This window comes from Gallinula chloropus (assembly GCF_964237585.1).
Source record: "Gallinula chloropus genome assembly, chromosome: 2".
NCBI classification, from domain to species: Eukaryota; Metazoa; Chordata; class Aves; order Gruiformes; family Rallidae; genus Gallinula; species Gallinula chloropus.
In genome coordinates, this window is record NC_140086.1 from 132954760 (window position 1) to 132969410 (window position 14651).

Below are 14651 nucleotides of genomic sequence, written 5' to 3' on the forward strand. Positions count from 1 at the left end.
GGAAAATGGAGGCTGAAATTGCAAAATATTTACAATTAGAAACATAGGATTCAGAATTAAGGTTTTGAAAAAGTTAATCTTTATACTTTTTCAGTACTGTGTTGTCAAAAATGAAACTAAAGCAAAATGAAAGAACAATGAAAATAAATTCTAAAATATTACTATGTTCTAGAATGTGTAACAAAGTACTTTGCAGTTTTTATGAAAATTTAAGCTCAGATGATAATCAACAATTTATAGTTTCAAACTAATTTTTTTAGAATATATTTGCAAAACAATGAATCAGACTGGGTTCAGAATTATTTTTACATTTTCAGTGAACAGCTAAGAAGACTTTTTTTCCCCTGTTTAACAGGATTTTACTTTGGGGACAACCTGAAATGGCTAAACAATAAAGAATGATCTAGGAATTTATAGATGGAATTAGGTAACTTAATGTGGAAGTATTCTCAAATGTTTCAATAAAATATTTCAAAACAAATTTTATCCTGAAGAGATACATCAAGTTTATGTATATGTTAGATTATAATGCTGATACTATCTCCAGCTTGCATTACCTTATCCCAAGGTGAAGATTTAATAATTATTAACATGCTTTGGAGTTCCTATTCATATGACTTAACAGCAAATCTTCCTACTCTAGTAGGTTTTTTAGTCTTTTGGGGAATGAGGTAAAACCTTCCTAATTCTAGTGCTTAGGTTGTGGATCATTCTGTGACTGAAGAGAGAAAGAATTTCATAGGTAACACTTCGATAGGATACATATATCTTCTCTAGTGATTTGAGAGGCTGTTTGCTCCTGCATGAGCAATGTGATGCAAGATACCATGCTAGATGCACATAAGCCATTTTATCTCTAAATATAGCTGCAGTAGAACTGCCTATGTGTAAAAATCCCTGTGTATTCAGTTGAGGGATGTGAGTTACTAGCTTGTGTGCAGTGCCAGGAAAGTCAGAGTCAACCTGGTGCTGTGCTGAAAGGGATTTAGCCACTTATGTCCTTGCTAGCTCAGGCACCTCTGAAATGCACTTGATTTCATACTGGGGATGTGCTCAGCTGGGAAAGCAACAGAGGAATATATATTTTTATCCTTTCTCCAGATCTTACTTTGACTTTCCTGGGTAGGTAACATAAGCCTTTTAAGGTATGAAGGGTTTTGCAGCCCATGTTTTCCTGCATTATCTGGCTTTAGAGATTCAGACAATATTTTAATAAAAGAAGGAATTTTATAAATGGTAACAGAATAGAAAGGAGATGTATATATCACTTCCCTATTATTTTATTAAGTATAAAACTAGTAAGATATATCGTAATAGAAAAAAATCCAGTCTGTGTGAACTATCAATATGCTTTGTAGGTGTTGAAGATACTTGGTTTAATCCTGTGTGTGCCAAGTGTCTTACACACTTTGTTCTATTTCACGAACACAATGAATCTGCAAGATACGTGCTGCACTGATACTCATGAACACTTGTTGAGAATATCCAGGCATCCTTCTCCTTTTACAGAAATCTTGGACAAATTCTGTGAAACCACTACTATCATAGGGGTCCCTGTTCCCTTCGATCCACAGGTCCTTTACACCAAAAAAATGAACAATAAATCAACTTCTCACTTCCTTCTCCATATGTCTAAGTATATGGACAGCATCACACAGAGAAGGAACCTTCTTGTTTCTTGGTTTGCCTTCGGAGGTGTTATTGCAAGTTTGTGTGATTTCTGTATCTGCTGTTAATTCAATGGCATTTCTCTACTAGCATCAGACTTCTTATCTCATAACATTGCACAAAGAATGATAATCTATGTGTTTATTAACAAAATCCTGACTTTCAGAAATAGAGAATGTCTTTCCCCCCTTTCAAGGTGTGTATTTTCTATCTCCTATGTGTGGGTCAGCACCTGAAGCAGTCACACATGGAAAAAACAATGGTATTAGTGAAAACTCCACCATTTAGGTACTTGTGAAATCTGGAGTAGTTTATTTAACCATTTTGTTATTACTATTAGTATTTTTATGAAGTGTTATATCAGTTCATGTTCTCCATCTTTATTAGAAAAGGAAAATAACATTACCAAGACACAGTCTTCTCAGATAAAGTATAAAAATTACTCATTCATATTACTAGTATGAAATGTTTTCTGGTCCCTTTGAAGAAGCCATGTCCAGATTTGTAGATAAGGGATGTAAAAAGAACCTTAATCATGTCTGATTTGCAGTATCAGTTAAATAGTTCTCAGCATCACATTGCGAAGGCTCATTGTTTATCACATTTGCCAGTACCAGGTCCACTTTGTGATGTGAACAGCCAATCTAATGAAGTACATAGATGTGATGATCTTCATGAGTCGTCTCTAGAGCTGGGAATGCATCACCCACCACAGAAGTGCTCAGAGAATTCAGAAACAGCTGTTCACATGGTGACATGGTGGTATATGCCAGATATAGCCAATCTGTTTGTTGTAGAGTTGCACATTGTCTCTGCAGCAAAATTTGGACTGAACACATCTGGGCAGAATGTGAGAAATGTCAGAGAATCATCAAATGATTTAGGCTGTGTCATGGTTTAACCCTGGGTAGTAACTAAGAACATGGGGAGAAGAATGGAAAAAACCCAAAGCAACACCCCACAACTTTTGTGGGTTGGGATAAAGACAGCTCAATAGAATGACAAAGGAAGAGAATAATAACATATCTAAAGCAGGTAATACATAAATGAAGTTATTCAACACATGCAAAAAAATCACCAACAATGCCCAGTCCAGTTCCAAACAGTGATTCTGCCTCAGCTATCTTCCACAGTTATATCTAAAGCATGAATAGCCCTTTGGTCGCTGTGGGTCGGCTGTCCTAGCTGTGCTCTCCCAGGTTCTTCTGTACCTGGCAAGGTGTAAGAAGCTGAAAAGTCCTTGACTTAGTGTAGAAACTACAACTAAAAATATCATTGTGTTATCAATGTTATTCTTATCCTAAATCCAAAACACTGCATTATACCAGCTACTAGAAAAGAAAATTAACTCTTTTTCAGCTGAAAGCAGGACAGGATGGAAGGAATCTAAGGTCTTGTGGTTAAAGGTTCTTCCTTCTCCTTAAAGCAAGGCCATCTGGACATTTTTATACATTTCTAGACAAATGTCTAAAGCCTTCTAATTCTATCCAGATGAAATCTGCAAGAAGAAAGACACTATCTCTGGGCACTAAGGTATAAAAAAACATTTTAAAAGAGAAAATGGCAGAAAATAACATTAGTGATCAACAACAAAGCTAGTCATGCAGAAGTGGGTGTCTGAATTTAACTAATGATTTTAAAGTAGTTTACAGTCTAATAAACATCAATCACTCTAGTGGGGATTTCCTGTGAAGAGCAGACTCAGTCCTGCAGCCAATCCATCAGTTAAGCTATCTCTGTTCTTGTGAAGAATGTTATTTACATTTCTGTAGGCTTATTCAGGGAGAGAATGGGGCAGTATGGAAATAGAAAGACTGTATGACAGGAGGTAATGCAAATATTTGGAAGAGTACTGTCCTCTTCCAGCCATCTAAAGCACAGTCTATAATTAATCTGTAGTTACTTGAACAGGTAAATGTAACAAGTGCTTATATTAAAGTGGCAAAAAGTTTGCATTTAAATTTGCTGGATATATGGTTGTAAGAAATTACGCTTTTAGGCCTATCAGTTCCATATATGACCACTCTCCACTGCAATTTTTCATTTGAAGACAGAAGTGAACCTACTGTTGTTATGTAATATTGTTTGGGGGGGGGAACTTTCCTCAGTGCATACTATTTAATTCTATCATTTTATTTCAAAACCAGATGAATTAGGAAAATGATATGTGAATATTTTTATCAAGGGACAAATATTAGTTGCTTTGGACAATACAAGAAGGAATAAGAATTTCTGTAACAATGATTTAAAAACTGCAAAGAGAGACAAAAAAAAAAAAAAAAAAGAAAGAAATCAACCCAGAGCCAAACCCCAACCTGTTAGGGTGCAGAAGAGTTGAACAGAAAATGCAAAATATCTGCACATAGGATTCAGGAAATATGTTTTCCCAAGGGAGTTAGAAAAATACCGGTCAACTATAGTTCAGGTTGCCTGGTGGAACGCTCTTGTGCTACTTCCTGCAGCCTACGCTATCGTCTGCTCAAAATTCTGGCACAGGTTGTCTCTGCTTTCCATTGCTGACATCACCTGATCGCACCATTCATTTGAGTGGGTCAAGCCATGTAACTCCATAATATGCAACAGCAATCAAAAGAAACTGAAATCCAACCTACACAGAGAGTTTCAGCTTGCTAGCCCCATACAGCTGGGTCTGCTCAGGGTAGGTCAGCATTGTAGCAGTAGAGCCAGCCAGAACTACTCTCTTGCAAGGAAGGATGTGGCCCCTTAATTTTTTTCCCTGATGTTTGGGTTTTTCCTCAAACCCCGTCCCCCACAATCTTGCAGCATTATTATTTCATGAATACGTTATTTCCATCAAGTACTGACAGTCCTGACATTGATAGGCAGTGAATCAATACTTTTATAGAATCATGAAGCCAAACTTGTTCTGCAGATCCACAATGTGCAGTATGTGTTTTTTCATTCTGGATGTAATAACTGCAATTTGAAATACACCCACACAAGCATTGATTGCATGTTCTAAGAAATTCACAATAAAGAATTTAATTACGAAATAAGACACTGCATCACTCAATTTTAAAAAGAAAAAAAAATGCCCAAGATGCTTTTTTCATTTTCAGACAATAATAGCAATAACCATCTTTAGCTGAGGACATTTCCTGGGGCTTAATGACCCATGGCTGAGCTTCTTCAGGTGAACATCTCCCAGCAGTCATTAATCCCCTACAACTGCCCTGAACCTCAGTCACTAAATGTGCTTAAACATGCTTCTTCTGAAAATGAAATACTTCTATATTTAATGCATCTTCCAGGAATAGGAGTGATCTTTCTGAGGTGAGGAATGAAAGCAGTTTAGTAATGTGTCAGAAGTACTAATTATGACAAGTGGTTAAGATCTTTTTCTGCAGATAGCACGACAAAGAGATTTTCTGTAGTAAGAGCATGTTATATGTAAATCATCATTTTATGTATGTCAAAATTCCCACACATCCCAATTATATAACAGGAAAATCAGAAATACAGATAGTTATTTGTAGCTGATGTTCTTCTACAGTGCATCTCACCACAGAAATAAAGCATCTCACAAAACATGGAGAGTATGTGCCTGCAGTCCAGCTTAAAAGAAAATCTTTCCATTCCAAAACTGTAAAATAGAGCTATGCAGTTTTATAAAGTGTTTGTGATAACAAGGAAAAAAAAAGATAAGATTTTCATATCTAAAAGTCTGAAAGTTTTAACTTAGTCTCTTGGTGAGATGGTGAGAATTTGATGGGTCTTTCTTACAAACGGGACCAAAAACACAGCACCAGCGTTTTAAACACAGCAGACAGCCTTACCCTTGCTCAAGAAGAATTAAAGCTTTTAATGAAGATAGTTGAAAAGAATTTGTCTTTATAAGGATAGAATGGGGATTGGATTTTTTTTTCTTTTACTGAAATTCTACTTACTGCACATTGTGTTATTTCCATCTTGTGCTACTGAGTATGTAATGTATAGACTACATGAGGCTTGTACCTCTCTCAAAGAGGTTGTGAGGGGGATCAGACATTATCCTGTCACATTCCCTTCAGTAAGTGCAAAATGAGTACCTTTTGGCTATTATGGTCATTTATTATTTACCTTGGACATTCAGATCTCCTGTACTTCGATGAGTAACTGTGTAAGTGGGTACAGAAGTAGATTTTTAGACCATGCATTTTAAATGTTGAATGTTAAATGAAGTTAATGTTAAAATTTGAGCTCTCCTAGTCAGTACCTTTTCATTTTGGATTAAACTGAGAAAAAAGAATTATTATAACTTAACTCCAAATTCATTTTCTTTTCAAATTTCTCTGTCCCTTCAAACAAACAAAACCAAAAATATCTTTCAGTATAAATGGAATACCATGTTTGACTCTCAGAAAAAAATTAATATACTTCAGTAACCTGTAACTACTGCCTTAATTTCACGATTTTTGAAGTTAAGGAAATTTTTCTATGTGAAAGGTTTCTTCAAAAAATTTAAAATGCAAAATTTCACATACACACATGTCCAGACACTTTTCATCCTGCTCTCTGTGCAGACACTTTTCATCCTGCTCTCTTTCTTTGGACAAAGTCATCAGCTAAATTAGACTGCAAATATTCCTACTCATGCTACTAAGGCTGCTTTGAATATTTGTATCCTACCATGCAACTTACAATGTCAGGATTCTTCAAACCATTTGCACCTATCTTCTGTCACAGCTGGTGTTATTCTTGTTCTGCTCTATTATGTATGACTGAGTACTTCAAATCCAAGCTTAATTACAAAGTAGGGAGGTCATGAAGACTTTGACAGTTATCTTGTTTTGGCACCAATCAGAAAAAACAAAGTCAAACAGGAAAGTAAATAAAGAAGGGTAATAGAAAAAAAAAGCATACATTCCTAAACTGAATTCATCAATATGCCTAGTATTCTTGTATAATTTTTCTACTTCAGAGCTCTCTGTTTTCACACATTCATTATATTTACAGATAACTATAATTTTAAAAAATCTTATATAATGTTTCTTATTTTAAATTCTGTCTTGTAGGTCTTGTTTATCCTCTCTGCTGCATTCTGGGGAATCCAAATTATGAAGCAGATCACTTCATCCAAAGACAAACATCACTGAAAGAGCAGATCTAACATCACTTTAATTATGGAAACAGCACTTTGAAATAACATTCTCAGTTCCTTGGAATCAATCAACCATGAATCTTACTGAATTGCAATAATTTCACCTAAGATAGGAGTTTACGATTTCATATGAAGGTTCAAAAGGTTCATTGGGACACAGATTTTTTTTTTTTTTACATTTAAATTCTCCCATTTTAAATAAAATGTATATTCATTCACAACAGATATTTTTACATCCAAAGGATTACAAAGCCTTAGAAACCATGTAAAGCTAATTTCATTTTGCACTGATTTTGTTGGTAACCATATGTGAAAAGTATTTTTCACAGAAGGAATAATTAAAATCATATTTGTTGTAACCTGGAATAAAGTGACTGACTGTCTTCCTATTGAGGCTAAATATAAACATATGTGAATGTCAGTTTTTCCGTAATGATTGAATTACTCTAGAATCTCAGTGTCATGCCCAATTCGGTGTTCATAACATATAGCTACATGAGGATGAGTAGTCAAGGCAAGAAAATCATTAAAACCAGCATGATAAAATAACTCAAACTAGTATGAGTTGAAACATCTTCAATAAAGTTGACTGATGTGCATGTAGTATAATGCAGACTTGCAGTTTAGAATGAATTACTGAAGGAGTACACCTGCAGTTGCCAACTTTAGATACTGATCAAGCCAGCACTTACACATGGGTATCCCATTGACTAATGTTACTCACGTGACAAAATATTTGCAAGGCTGGGCCCTTAATTTCTGGCAATTTCCTGCTGGAGTGATCTCAGAGGAGATGCATGTCTTGTGTTTCAGGAGCTGTTGGAAAGATGGTTTCTACTAAGATAGGAAAATTAAATACAAATAGTAAAGGGAGTCTCCAAACAGCAGGACTGGCAAAAATACTGGAGCTTGGTTGTTTTTCTTTCCTCATGCTCTTCCAACTTTTTATTTGGCTCTAAGACTTTCAGAAGTGCTTAAAGTCAAGTAGCTAAAAAATGTAGGCTGTCTTGTGAGCTTCAAAATGGTAATAATAACTGCATTAAAAAATGGGTATAAGTCTGTGTTGGGCTGATATTTTCCCATTCTGTTATCCTTAAAAATCTTAATGACATTCTAACAGACATCTCAGATTTAGACAGATAGCCTACTTTCAATTATCCCAAATTTTCACTCTCTAGCTGTAACAGATGCCATTTTCTATATAATTGGATGCTTCCAATAAATTGTCAGAAAAACAATAATGTTATATAAATAAAATTGATCCAATATCTAGTGATAGTATCTGCTTAATTTTATGTAATTTTTTACTTTAAACCACAAGTTGTATATTACTCTGTGTATGAGATGAAACATCATCTTAGATCATGCTCAAACTCCTTGAAATATTTGACTGAGAAAGCAGGTGTTAGTTTGATTAGGGGTACTAATAACTGGGATGCCAAGTAAGGATGATACCTTTCTAAACTGGAGGCATGTTTAGAGGACTGAATTGTGGATATTTTCCATTTTACACAATAAGAAGACAAAAAAATGGCTCGTGAAAAACCTAGAAGAAATCAGCTTTTAAATACTTTGTGAGAAGTTTGAATTAAACTTTAATTCATAACAAGGAATGTTTCCAATGTCTTTTTAAGAAATGGGTAGCTACGATTATATACTTCTGAGTTCAAGAGTGGAAAAATAATCTCATAACTAATGCTCCTGGCAATAGCCAGGATCTTGCTCTGGTACTACTAGCTCTGACCAAAGCTTAGCTTCAGTGAAAGGAGGGTGGTGGCAATATTGATGGTGTCTCTTACCATAATCAAAGTACTGCATCTGGGATCTTTTCCTTACAAAACTATTACAGGATATTTAAGAAAATTACAGCATCTGATTCCAGTACAACACAATCTGCAAAGTTCTTATGTCACTCCATGAGTTAGTGTACCTGTATATTAAAAGTTGGTAATAGTGATATCAACCTCACAGGAATATTTTGAGGAGACGTAATGAAAAGTCATACTGAAAGTCAGTTTCCTTACCAAAATAAATCCTTCAAAGAGACAGGTTTAACATTTTTTGCATTCTTGGAAGTACAATAGAGATCTGAATGAAATTAAATTATTTTTAAAGTTATCATAATGAATGTCACTTATTTACATGAAGTAATGAAAGGAATGTGATTTCAGAATAAGATGTAAATTTTTTATGTAAATCACCAGTTTCTCATTCTAGTCACTATAAGTTGCCTACAAATAAATTTTAAAAAATACAGATTAACTACTGACAAATATAAAATAAAACTGTTGTACTTGTATGAGGACAATTCTAATAAAGGAAATATATGCAAAAATCGGCACAAAGTAGAATCCAAATATACTCCTGTCATAGCCTGCTCTCACATATCCTGAACTATACAGAAACCTTACTTTCCTACCTTAGACGTATTTCATTTCTCAGCTTAATGAGAATCTGGAAATGAAACATTTCTCAGTTACTATTTGGCAGACCCAGCTTGGCCAAATATGGGGTATGGGGTGGGTTATCATAAGGAATGTCTAGCATGTCTAACAGAACTGTCTCCCTTATAAAAAGTAACTGATGAAAGTAATCTAGTCATTAAAGCTGAGACCAAATAAAATTCCTATTTTCCAAGGATTTTTTGACACCAATTTCTTTTGTCCACGGGCTTGCAATTTTGTGTAGATTGTTTGAAAGCAAGGTGCAGGAGAGGAGCAACGTTCTTCCCATTGCATACTGAGCAACACCGGGCCTGAGAAGGATTCCTCTGGCTGAAGACTTCGACATGTTTATCATGGGTGCCTGAGAATCTTGTACTTTATGATAGTATCCATTTGGTACATATAAGCAATCCTCTGGGGACAGACTGGAAGCTAGCGTTTGCCCTTCCCAGAGAAGAGAGGCTACTGGATCTAGTTCATACTGTCTTTGTAGCTGCTACATAGAGTGAAGTGGTCATCACAAAGATGTCTGGTTTTGAATAATCAAGAGGCTTTGGAGAGTAGATGGCCAATTAATTGAGTTATATGTACTCAATTTATTATACACAGTTAACTGAATGAATTAAATTCTACTTACAAATATTGTTTATAACTAGTGTGTATTGACGATGTTTTGGTAAGCCTACCTTCACATTTTTAATATTTTCTTGCTTGTTTCTTTAGAGTTGACCATGTGGTAAGGTTTGAACAATTGTATCGGGATCAAGTGAAAACAGATGAATGAATTATGTGAGGAAATTAGTGAATGAAATATTGATGAAAAACTAATAGATTCTGTACAAGTAACTATTTCATTCAGGAAGTCCCTGTTTCATGTCTCTGGAAACAAAAATATTCTGCAAGCTAAAAGTCTTAGCCTCACATGTTCAAGTGAGAAACTTCATAAATAACATTTGTAATATTTGCAGTATTCCTTAAGACGTCCTTTTGTTTTATTTGTCATTAAACTCCCCAGTGGCACACCTTGAGGGAAAAATGTACATAAATAGGACTTCTTTTTTTCAGCAAGAGTGTTAAAAATGTGACTTTCCCTGCTCTTTCCAGCTGTTGTAATGTCAAGTCCCTACACATGGCCTTTCCTGGACTATATATGTAGCAATATCAACTTACTGAAAATGCAGAAGTAAACAGCAGAATCCTGTATTTGTTTGAGACCTGACCCTGCATAATTCAAGTCACTGAAAAACTCACTGCTTAGGATCAGGGCAGAGAGTTCCCTGTATGGAAACTAGAATGATGCAATATTTACTGCAATTTAAGTGCATTAATTAAAAGTAACACAGTTGCACAATCACTTGTTCTTTTAAGTGGCTAACATGGTGGTCTATGTGTTATATTACAATTAGGGCCCTTTGATGTTTAGATGATGACAGCTAAAGCTGTTAAGCCATGCCTACCAGATATGAAGGACTCTGGGCCCTCTCTCTTGCCTTTCTGTCTCCATTTTTCTCTCAGATCTGTGGGTTTAGGGACATCCTTGCCTAAACCATTATCTAAAAGGAGGTAGTTGATGAGATATTTTAAAGCTTTCTTTTTACAGACAAATTTATGTGAGCTTTCAGGATTTTGTGTCAGGATATTAGACACTACTAAGCTGAATGGCACTGAAGGTAAGAGTTTGGGTTTTTCTTTGCTCATTAACTTGTGATAAAAAGAACTATAGCTTAGCGATGAAGTCCAAGAAGACCAATAACTCTCACAGCATGCTTAAAGCGTTGACACATCTTGCAATATTATGTAAGCTATGTTGCACATGGTTGAAGTTTTTCTTAAAACTCCGGTTCCTGGTATCCTGTGACTGCTGTTTGCTTGGGGTTTTTTGTTTTGTTTTGTTATTTTTTTTTACTTATTAGGTTTTTTTTAACAAGCATTTCTGGCTGCTGAATACAAGAGCTATGGAAGGTTCAAAATCTAAGAGGTAAACAAGAAAATTTTAATAGTAATATTTAAAAATATTTTCCCTTTTCAACCGCCCTAGTGCTTACATGAGGCTTGACTCATGAACTTTAAAACTCTTGGGATTGCTGTTGCTGAATGGGAAAAACTATTCTTGGTCTATACTTTTTCCACAAAACCTCTGGTTCCATCACAGGCATGTACAAAGGCAGGTTATTGCTGGGTTTCCTGGTTCCCTGCTGGTGTTTGACCTGTTCAGTTTGGAATTAAAACAAAGCAAACCACACAGTCGGCTCTCTGAGGGCCCACTACCCTTAGTAACTCTCAGCTCAAGCTGACCTCAGCCATGGAATGTCTCATTACCTATCACTCCCACCAGTTCTGGTCAAAGCGAACAAGAGCTGTACTGTGGACTTCAGGTTTTTCTTTCTACAGAGGAAGCAAGTGTAAAATACAGAGTTTGAAACTCAGATACCACAAGATAAAGGAAAAATAAGGTATCTTACATACTGGAGAAGTTCCATATTAATATCACGGCCAATGGAAAACTTGGCTCGATCATTTGTCATTTTTGCCCCACCTATGGAAAACAGTAGAAAAATGTGGAATAATTGAGTAAGAATGAACTGCTGAGTGTCCTTGTGTTTATGGTTTGGCAAAGAAAAGTGATACAAAATGAATCCTTCCCACACACACACACCCCTTGCTATATTGTTAAAGCTTCCTCTTTTATTCTTTCTTCCCATTTTTTTGTCTGTCTTTCGTGTTTATATGTCTTTGCAAAAAATTCTTGACTGTCCTGCTTTAAATTTGTTTTGTGTGGAGATAGACATTTTTCATATCCACAAATACAGTATTTTTTTTAATAAATGAGAGCCAAACATAGCTACCTGAAGTTGACTGCTTTCTTTACAGTTCCTATCAGTCAGCAGGCTTTTCCAGTATTCAAAACACACTGCTTATACATTGTGGATGTTTCATTGATTTCATATGTATCTGCCTAGTGTCCTCTAATAGTTCATTTTCTTTTTCCATTCCAGTGACATAACACTGAACTTTTCCCAGTTTCTGCTCCCTCTCCAGTTTCTTTACTGTTAATTCCTTCAGCGCTGCAATTTACCTGTCACTGTCTCTCTCTCTGCCTCAGGATGTACTACTGCAGTTTTTATGTGTTATTTTCTAATTTGCTGATTTTAGTGTGGCAGACACAGGCGACCCAGTAGTAGTAATATTTGATTTAAAAGAAATTAAATGAATAAAGAAAATTATGTAACATTTTAAACACAATGGAATTTGTGATGTTTCTTCTGCTTACATTTTTCCACAAACCTTGACTGTAGCTGCTTATCAGCACATAAATTACAGTTCAGAAATGTTTGCCAGGAGAGAAAAATACTGTAAGACAATTGAACAAGAATTTTTAGATCAAAGAATAGCCTATTAACTTACTGAGTGTGATTGTGCCTTTTGCTGGTGTCTTTCTGTACTGGGGTCATGAGCCTGTTATTTGAAGATAATGGCAATACTCCTTTGCTTCAAGTAGCGGCTTTTGTGATTTCAGTTCTAACAGTCCTTTACCTTCTCTTCACTCATGACTCATGGCTGACTCACTCCCTTTAATCATTCTGAAAGCACAGATTTTATTTTTGCTCTTATAATCACAGTGCAAAAAAATTGCTTTGAGGGAGGGTAACGTATGATACACTGCAGCAGTGTAGGTATGTACCAACATGCTTAGTTTTGGAAAATTTCAAGTACTTGCAGTTTTCTAACCATCACCACAAACTGGATTTCACAGTGATGGCTAACAGAGGAAAGCCTGATGAACAGGGATCCGTGGGAAAATGAAAGGGATGTGTCTGTGATTCTGAGAGCAAAGTTTGGTACTGAAGGTCAGATCACCTTTGGTTTTATTTTATATATGACTTATTTTCCCTGAAATACAACTGTAAGAGAGGAGTAATGTATTCATGCCTTTATGACCAGTAATAAGATATATACTTGAATATATATTTTTTATAATAACAGCTGTATTATTGCTATTCATGGGAAAACCTAAGAGTGCGTCATGCTTATGGTTAATTATGCCTGATGATTGACCTGCAGTATGTGTGTGAATGGCTTTATTAATGAGGAACAGTGAACAACAGTTTGTGCTGCAGAAACAGGATTATTGCTCAGTATTTCTTCCCCAGGGATTTCTCCTTGCAAGGAAGCCCCATGGTAGCATTGAGATTTGGTTAGCATAGTCCTTAGTGTCACAGGAGCATGGAAACTTGCTGTACATCACTAATGGCTTTCTCTTTGCACCTCTTTATGGAAGCACATAATATTTTGCCTGAGAAATCAATTGGCTCTTAAGATGTTCCATGAAAAATAACTCATCTCTGTGTCTTGAGTGACATCAGAGCATCAGCAGATGGGGGCATTGTACCATATCACACAGCCTAAACAAGATGAGATGACCAGTGTCCTTACCTAGGTTTTCCAGGTGGGGAGGAAGACTTGGACAGCGAAAGTTGTAGAGAGAGGAACACAGGTTACAGCAGCCCCTGTTGGGGGAGTGGGGTGGAGGGTATGCCCCGCAGGAGCAGGAGGTCGGTAGTTACAAGCCTGTTGGGCACAGAACAGAATAGCACAAAGTCCCTCTTATTCAAAATGGAAAGTTAATAAGAACTGATATGACAGAGGTGCTCCATAAACAATGCTTATGCCTTATTTGTGGGTGGTGGTTATTTTATTGTTTCTTTGGGTTTCACCTGTTCAGGAAGTTCTCCATCACAGTATCTATGCCTCGGGTAAGTGCAAAGCTAGTTTTTTAATACATTGCAGGCATTTTCCTATTAAACTTTAATTAAGAAGATGAAATGGTATGCTGGTGGGTCTAAGCATTTGACATGTATTTGCATCTTTATGGTCTTGTCAGATACTATTGCACTTAAATGCAAGATAATGAAAACAGGCAAGATATAGCACTCAACATTGAAGCTGGTATAAATAAATCCACTAAAGTGCATAATTTAGTGTATTTTCTATTGTCATTTTCTCGTTTAAGAGGATTAATATATGGGGTTGTGTACAATGTTTGTAAATCACCAGCAAAAACCAATTCTGGTTAGTGGATGCAGAAGTCTGGTATTTTAAAAAAATTATTTATTTGGAATTTTCTGAATGAACAGAAGGTTCAGGTAACATTTCCTTAAGATAGTGTTTCACAAACAATATAGTTGTAAGCAGTGTAACACAGAGTAGTAGCTATGAAGTTAATTTTTATCAGTATATTGAAGGAATTATCGGGGCTGTCGTGCAGTCAGATTTTAGTGGGAAACAGCAGTAATGACAAATATTATTGTTAATAAAATTTAGAAAATATTGATCACTATTATATTAGTAAAGGTACCTCGACATTTCAAGTTCATTTTCACAGTCTGCAGTCAGTCAAATTTGTCAAAAACGTTCACTGGGATGTTTTTGTTTTTTCT

General features: G+C 35.7%; 1 protein-coding gene across 1 annotated transcript in view; it reads left to right on the forward strand.

The window, feature by feature from the left end:
- Positions 1 to 8887, forward strand: part of AGMO (alkylglycerol monooxygenase) — a gene marked incomplete at its 5' end in the record, with an annotated part of 193391 nt that extends 184504 nt beyond the window's left edge. Inside the window, one exon of the mRNA XM_084260189.1 lies at positions 6684 to 8887. Coding sequence (XP_084116315.1) covers positions 6684 to 6764 — 81 coding nt within the window. The 3' untranslated portion in view covers positions 6765 to 8887. The remainder of the gene's footprint in view (positions 1 to 6683) is intronic.
- Between the last annotated feature and the right edge of the window lie 5764 nt (positions 8888 to 14651).